The sequence below is a fragment of the Dinoponera quadriceps genome, unplaced genomic scaffold, assembly GCF_001313825.1.
Source record: "Dinoponera quadriceps isolate SergipeBrazil2010 unplaced genomic scaffold, ASM131382v1 scaffold2872, whole genome shotgun sequence".
NCBI lineage: Eukaryota > Metazoa > Arthropoda > Insecta > Hymenoptera > Formicidae > Dinoponera > Dinoponera quadriceps.
In genome coordinates, this window is record NW_014556992.1 from 402,271 (window position 1) to 410,416 (window position 8,146).

Here is an 8,146-nt window from a genome sequence, read left to right on the forward strand (position 1 = left end):
TTTTATTAATTGTCACACTGATCACCATCATTGCGACACACGCGCGTGCGGAATCGGAAAAAGAATCCACAAACTCGGATAACAGCTCGCTCGCGAATGTATCTTGATAAGCGCTGGTCGATCATATCCCCGACAGCGTTCACGGGGGTTATCGATAATCCGAGGTCAAATTAAAAAGAATTCACTTGCGAGGCAGAGAGCGAGAAACAGACTCGACGAGCGCTTACTTTCAACAGCTGTCCCTTTCGCAATCTGCTCGTCGTGCCTGTCTCAATTTCAACTCGAAGCGAGGTCGAAGAGATGTCGGATTCGAAGAAAAAGGTGGTTCTGGCGTACAGCGGCGGTCTAGATACCTCCTGCATACTGTTCTGGCTGAGAGAAAAAGGATTCCAAGTTGTCGCTTACGTGGTAAGAATCCTTGCAATCGCGCTCGTTATTTTGTAACAGCGAATATGTGAGAGACTGATTGTCCAGGCAAACATCGGGCAAAATGAAGACTTCGACGCGGTGCGAGAGAAGGCGCTTAAAATCGGCGCGATTAAGGTAATTGCGTTTTGTTCGTGTGCAACTTCAATTACTTGAAGTAATTTCGTTGAAATTGTGAAAAATTCTAAAATATTTGCCATACATTTCTCTGTGTATTACAAACGTACTTGTTACGACGGCAGATGATTCATGTAACTTTTATTGTTCGCAAGGTTGTGATAGATGATGTCAAGGAAGCATTCGTCACTTCTTACGTGTGGCCCGCAGTGTCCTGCGGTTTGCTCTATGAGGGAAGATATCTTTTAGGCACGTCTATAGCACGACCGTGTATCAGCCAAGGTCTGATAAGGACGGCGAGAGCGGAAAATGCCGGTATCATAGCGCATGGAGCAACCGGGAAAGGCAACGATCAAGTTCGCTTTGAGCTGAGCTGCTACAGCCTTTGTCCCAATATCAAGGTACTTCTCGCGCCTATTTCATCGATAATTTGCTCGATGCGAAAGTTCCGAGCAATTAAGTCTTCAAGTTCTCTCGCTGTCCAGAATTATTTCATACGTTTGTATATAAGAATAAACGATGAAAATAAAAAGGAAAGAATCAACGTAATCAAAGTTCAAATTATCAAATATAAAGAATATCATTTTTGTTAAATGATTATATCTTAAAAATATCGGAAATTAGCTTTCTTTTTTTATAAACACATTTAATACTTAATGAATTATAATTTCTATTAATATTATTTAATAATACTTGGTACAGAACGTGGTAAAACAGTTGTTGTTTCTAAAAAATGTTGATTCTTGTCTCTGCTTTTAATAATAGATGAAGACAAAAATTAATTCAATTCATTGTTCAGTCATTCTATTCAAAAATAAAAATTCCTTTTTGATTCATTGTTAGACAGGCTAATTGAAAATAAAGGACTTGTCGTTGAGTCGTATTATTAAAAGATATAAAGATTATTTGACAGACTGTTTAGTGATATTAGTTAGAAATAAAAAAAAAATACATTTGGGTCGTCGTCAAGTCTCTCTTATTCGATTTGAAAATATAAGGTTGTCCAACCCATCGTTGAGTCGAATTACTTGCTTGACTTGTCGGTGGAGACAGTGACGGCTCGTAGCGGAGACTTTGAAACTACATATTGCAGTTTCAAAACCTCCGCTACGAGTCACTGCTGTTTCTATTGACAAATCGAGATCGAGGACGCAGTACAACTCAACTACAAATCGGACATACTTTTTTCATTTTTAAGTAATATGACTCAATAGCGGATCCGCACGATTTTCCACTTTTGAACTGATTGACTTTTATTTTCCAGAAGTACGTCCAACGACGAATCGCGCGTACGGTCTTTTATTTTCCATAATTCAAACTTAAACTTTCCCGTAACACGATTTAACCACGAAGTATAAGAAAAGGAAAGTTAAAATCGCACTTGTGATCATAATGCGAAAGATTAATTTTTCAAGATCTTGGCGCCGTGGAGGGAACATGAATTTTACACCAGGTTCCAAGGAAGACCGGACTTGTTGGAGTACGCCCGACAAAATGGAATTCCGACCTCGGCGACGCCGAAGGAACCGTGGAGCACCGATGCTAATCTCGTGCACGTTAGGTATAGAATTCAGATAAGTTTTCATTAAATATAACATCCGATAGGACGTGAGTCGTTTGATTTCCCGTAGCTACGAATCGGGAGTGTTGGAAAATCCTGCGAAGCCCGCACCGAGAGACCTCTACAAAATGACCACTGATCCCGTGGACGCCGTTTCGCAGGCGGAAGAAATCGAAATCGATTTCAAACACGGATATCCGTCCATCGTGAGAAACCGGAAGAATGGACGGATGTTCGACGCTCCCCTGGCGATAATCGAGTATCTCAACGAAGTCGGTGGCGCGCACGGTATCGGGAGAGTCGACATCGTGGAAAATCGATACATCGGACTGAAAGTACGCTTATCGCGAACCGCACATCCGCAACGCGATAAACTTTCGATAATCCGTAATTCGCGGCATAGAATTCTCGGAACAGAGAAAATTGCATTCGGCAGAGAAGAATCGCGTTTGAGCGGATTAGCGTTACGTTTACGTTAATACACGCGCATTGGATAAACGAAGCGCATTTGTTGATATGTTTTTCTAGTCTCGTGGAATTTACGAGTCACCAGGCGCGAAGATCCTGCACGTCGCGCACCAGGACTTGGAGGTGTTCGCGTTAGACCGCGAGGTTCTGAGGGTCAAGTCCTATCTGACGGACAGGATGTCGGATTACGTGTACAACGGTAATTAAACGCATGCATAAACATAGCGCAAGTTAATATAAATAAAATATAAATGAAAAAAAAAAGGATATCTCGAAATTTGTAAATTATAAATTAAATATGAATCGCAAAAAATGCATGTCGAACGCAGGTTTCTGGTTCTCGCCCGAGTGTGACTTTGTGCGGGAGAGCATTCTTTACTCGCAGAAATACGTGAACGGCACAGTGAAGCTGCGATTGTACAGAGGAAACGGTTGGTATCGATCACGGTTCGAGCTGGATTCGGCGCTAAGTGGATCCGCGCAGTCTTTGACTCGGGACACGCGCAGTGTCTTTGCCTCAGCGTCGTAAAGACCAACAAAGATCGGCGTCGATTTTAGCCCGCACTTAGCGCTGAAAACAGGAACACGCGAGTGAATGAGAAAGATCAATCTGTAACCGACGGGAGGAATGACGAGTCGCTGTTTCTTTTTCTGTCATGCAGTCATGGCGATTGGCAGGTCGAGCGAGGTTTCCTTGTACAACGAAAATCTCGTCTCGATGGATGTGCAGGGAGACTTTGAGCCCGCGGACGCCACGGGATTCATTCGCACGCAGGCTCTGAGGCTGAAGGAGTTCCATCGCTTTAACGAGCAACGAGACATATCTAAGTGAGAGGAAAAGAGAGAGAGAGAAAGACACCTGTTATACTTAGGCGCGGGTCTCGAATAAAAATAAAAGGCACTCCGCTGCTTAACCCAACGTTATTTTATTACTGCACTCTCATACATGACTTATTCTCGTTTTCGCGAATACTTCTTACTTTATAAACATCCATGGCGCATGATGTCTCGAGACGTAAGTGATAATAACTCTCGACACCACTGCGTAACAACAATACAATCTAAGAGACACGATGCGGTATCGCAATGGGAGCGAATCCGATTACCTCGGCGTCGCGATACGAGGACAATACCGCTAAAGAAACAAGAGTCCGCGTGTTTGTTAATAAACGTAAGATCGCAAGGTAAATAAGGAAAATATTGCAATGAAATATCTTAACGCGTAATTATAGCTCTCTCGGACCGTGTTATTATTAACTCAACATTGTCCGTACAAAGTATCGTCGATAACGAATCTAAACCCAATAAACAGCAACCATCAGTAACGAAAAACCTCAGTGTTATAATTCTCCGCTCAATAACGTAACTGTTAACACAACGCACGCGTTATATTGCATTTACATTCCTGAGTGGAGAATTATAATATTGTAATGTCGCTGTTAATTCACTAGGAATTGGCGCCACGGCTCATCTACCGAGAGCACTGAAACGTAATGGTGCTCCGATGAGAAGTAATTAAAAGTCATTTTCGACCCGAGCACTCGTGCCGCTCGTAATTCTTCCTCCTTCCCCAGAAAAAAAAGAAGAACGAATACTGTAAGTAAATTGTTAAGAATAATCGTGGCATTGCGGCGCCGAAGTGATCGGAACGCGTCTCGCAGTGGGAAGAGAACATACGTCTCATTAATCGTGTGTGAAAAAACATAACGGACAAATCAGATAAGTCTACAACGAATGCGACGGTAATCTCCCGATTGTTCTATGCGCATGCAGTGGTCACGGGAAGGAAGTGAGGTCACAATGAAACACTACACGCTACACACTCGTTTGCCTTCATTGTAGTTATTAATAATTAAACCTTAGGATTATTAACATACTCTCTCGTGTGTGAGGATTATAATAGCGTATATAATATGCGTCTTTATTTCGGGGATATCGATAGTATACACAGTGATCCGATTCTCCTTCGTCGCCATCAGGTGCCTGCAAAAGTCCGTCGGATTTTCAAACGCGTTCCCCCCTCTCTCTCCTTATCTAGTATACACCGACGGAAATGTCAACATGCCATGCTCAGTCAAAATATTTGCCATCATTATCCGCTTCCCGCCATCGTTCGCAGGTAATCCCGCGAATCTCCATAGAGTGATTCGTTCTTAAGGTCAACGTGACCGTCAACAATCCGACAGACTTTCGCAAAAGCTCTCCCCTTCCTCCCCCTCCCTCCCTGATAATAATAATCTGCGCCCTACAACTCGCAACTCAAGTTCGCCGGGTGGTGTTGTAAAATTCAACGTTCGTGCTACGGAACTTAAACTTATACGAGAAAAATTACGAGCGATTCGTCGACATGCTTCAGTCGCTTCTGTGTCGATTGTTCGCATCGTCCTTCCGGCGCGCGAAACCCCATAGTGTCGTCGTTAACAGGTGCCGAATCAATCCGGGACTCCTGAGGATCGCGTCTGAAAGGGAAAGGATCCTCTCGCGCGTCGGCGAACGTCGGGAAGCACCGGCGAGACGCAACGGTACGTCCGATTCTATTGTGACATTCGCCGAAGCAGTTCTCTTCTTCCCCTTTTCAACGACACTAGGTGTTTCACACGAAAAGACGAACGGGATCGACACCTCGCAACTTAGGGGAAAATCTATATCAAGTACGAAACCATGACGGTACTCCTTTTTATGTAGCTCGGCTACGAGTGACTTTCTATACAGGTCTCTTATTCGCTTTTTGCTCCATTCCTTGCGTTTATTTATACGTGTGTGTGTGTGTGTGTGTGTGTACATGCAAAATTACAAACTAGGGAAGGTAAATTCTTTATACATATACAATCGAGTAACCTGTGGTGTGTAGCTCTCATATTCACATTTGCTCTCGTCAAGTTCAAATATATTCGTTAATTCAATCGTAATAAACATGCTTTCTTCCTTTTTATTTCTGATGATTAATAATAACAGTACAGACAATATATATATATATATATATATATATATATATATATATCGCGGCTTGACGTTGTTAAGTAAGCGGAGGATTTTTTTCGTTTTTATATATGTATAAGCGGTCAAAAAAGAGTCACGGATGATATATACCGTACGCACACCTTCATTATGATAAAAGAAAAAAAAAGGTACGAAAAAAATAAATAAATTTTCATGCAATATTACGTGTTGAATCTTCAAGCTAATGTACGACAAATAGAAAAGGACTTTACAAAGTCATTAATATTGATCCCGTATATCCTCCTTTTTCTTAATTTTCTGCTTTCAATGTCACATGCGTATTTTACTTTGATGAAATTATATTACGAAATTATATTGGAAAAATTAAAACTCACTGCAGCGTTTTACGAATCAGTTTTTTTTTTCAATTCGATTTATTTATAAAAAATTGTATTTAACATAAATACGAAAGTAAGTTTACGATATACCCGAGTATAGCTAGATTATAATGAAAAAGAAAACGGGAGGGTGCGTGAGAACGCGACGCTCGACAAATAATCGTTTTTTCTCCGTTTTTCTCTCGCACATACACGCACGCATACATATTCGTTCTCTACGTCTCTCCATTTCTTTCTCTCCTTCTCTCGTTTACTTAACAACATCGACCGACTCTTCGGTTTATCCGTTTATTTTCTCATCTCATTATTATTTATGTACAACCACTTAATGTTCACTATCGTTAGTCGTAATAAGTTTACTAAAATTCATGTGCCATTGGAGATGATGTGCGCTCGTGGGAACTTATATAAAAATTATTTTTTGATACAGTTGAGTGATTTTGGTGTTACTTACGCAATATGTATTTATCGTTACATCGTAACTTATGCTGAGATCTAGTCGGTTACACAATCTATATCGGTTTTCTCTCTTAAAGAATACAAACCTTATCACATATATAGAGATGTGTATTGTGTGTGTATGTGTGTGTGTTTCATATATATATATATATATATATATATGGTACCTGTATATGTATATATTGTACACTATACTTTATATAGCATATATAGTATTATATAGTGTATGTATGTGTGTGTGTGTGTGTACATACATATATATATACACATACATACAGACAGACATACATACATACATACACACACACATATTTGTGTGTGTGTGCGTGTGTGTGTGTGTGTATATATTTAGTACCTTTTTATATTTTATACATAGATATCGCATGTTTTCTTCTGAATCTATACGCTGCCAATGATTAGTTTTGCCTGTATATATGTACAATTACAAACTATGTATTATACAACCGTAATAACTACTATTAATTTTATTAGTTCTTTGCACACTTATTCCTCCCTCCTCTTTCTAATTATTTCTCTTTGCTCGTCTTATATATATATCCTTGTTTTTAGGTCCGTATTAATAATCGTTCCATATAACGGCTATTATTACGAATCCTATATTTTACATTCTTTTATCGTTTTTATTTTTTTGCTTTACGTTTTCAGGATGAATATTTTCGGCCAACACCTGTGAGCGCATCTGTCGTGTGGCATACTCCCATTGAACTCGAATAACTTTCATCTCTTCTAAAGACACATGTTTGGTCAATCTAAATATTCACTCTACAAATCAATGTTCAAAACTTCCGAATTTCTATCATGTTGTTACATTTAGTAAATTCTAGCGTAGAAGATCTCGACGAACACCAAAGATTTTACAAAAAAATGCGTTTTATTCCAAAAAAAGAAATAAATATCCGCCGTTGAAAAACGCATTTTTGTCGCGTTTTCCGTTCTCTTATAGCTACTATTATTCCACGTCACCGCAACGCGTGGGTAAATTGTAGCGCTGAATATAAGAGCGGGCAAAGTTCACTTTCAGTAAGAATTTTGATCGAGAAAGTAGTCATTTTTCAATGCGACAACTTCCGTCTTGTACTCCTCAAGCGCGACTTTGCCTGCTTATAAATTCAGCGCTTGAATTACACTGCAATTTTTAAATTAATATGAAACCATAGTTTTCTAGCCAACTAGTGTACGTATACGTATACATATAACATTCGTTATCTTTATTTTTTTTAGAATATGAATGTCGAAAGATAAATCGTAGTAGAAATATATTTCGCTGATACGTCACGAAATTTAACGTACCGTCTAAACTTAGAAAAAATCACGATTCTTTCGATAATTTTATTTTAGTTGCTTCTGCCAATAGTTTACACGTCACTGCTCTGATGTTTTCATAACTTTATACAGAGCAAATTTATAAGATTTATTCATAAAGCATATGAATTGGTAAGGTAAACTTGAATTGCCCTTTAGTAGTCTTATTTAAACAAAAAGAATTTTCCATTGACCATAAGAATTGACCATCCAAATTTACAAGACGAAACTATACATATTCAAAACTTTGTACATAAAAAAAAACTCGTACTGTTCAAAAAACGCTTGAACTGTAGCATACAGCAATGGATTTTATAAATCGGCTTTTACTTGAACCAAAAGAACTTTCCAGTAGAGATCGATTATCCAAATTTACAAGACGAAGCTGTACATTCAAAATTTTATACATCGAAACAAACTCGTAAAGACTGTTCCAAAGCACATGGCCTGTGGC

General features: G+C 39.3%; 1 protein-coding gene across 1 annotated transcript; it reads left to right on the forward strand.

Moving 5' to 3' along the window:
• Nucleotides 1-197: 197 nt before the first annotated feature.
• On the forward strand, nt 198-3,491 carry LOC106748532 (argininosuccinate synthase). Its single transcript, XM_014627179.1, has 8 exons — nt 198-408; nt 475-543; nt 699-944; nt 1,959-2,104; nt 2,175-2,439; nt 2,633-2,771; nt 2,902-3,003; nt 3,235-3,491. Exons 1-8 carry the CDS (start codon nt 301-303, stop codon nt 3,402-3,404), a joined length of 1,245 nt encoding a protein of 414 aa, XP_014482665.1. The 5' UTR covers nt 198-300; the 3' UTR covers nt 3,405-3,491.
• Nucleotides 3,492-8,146: the final 4,655 nt, after the last annotated feature.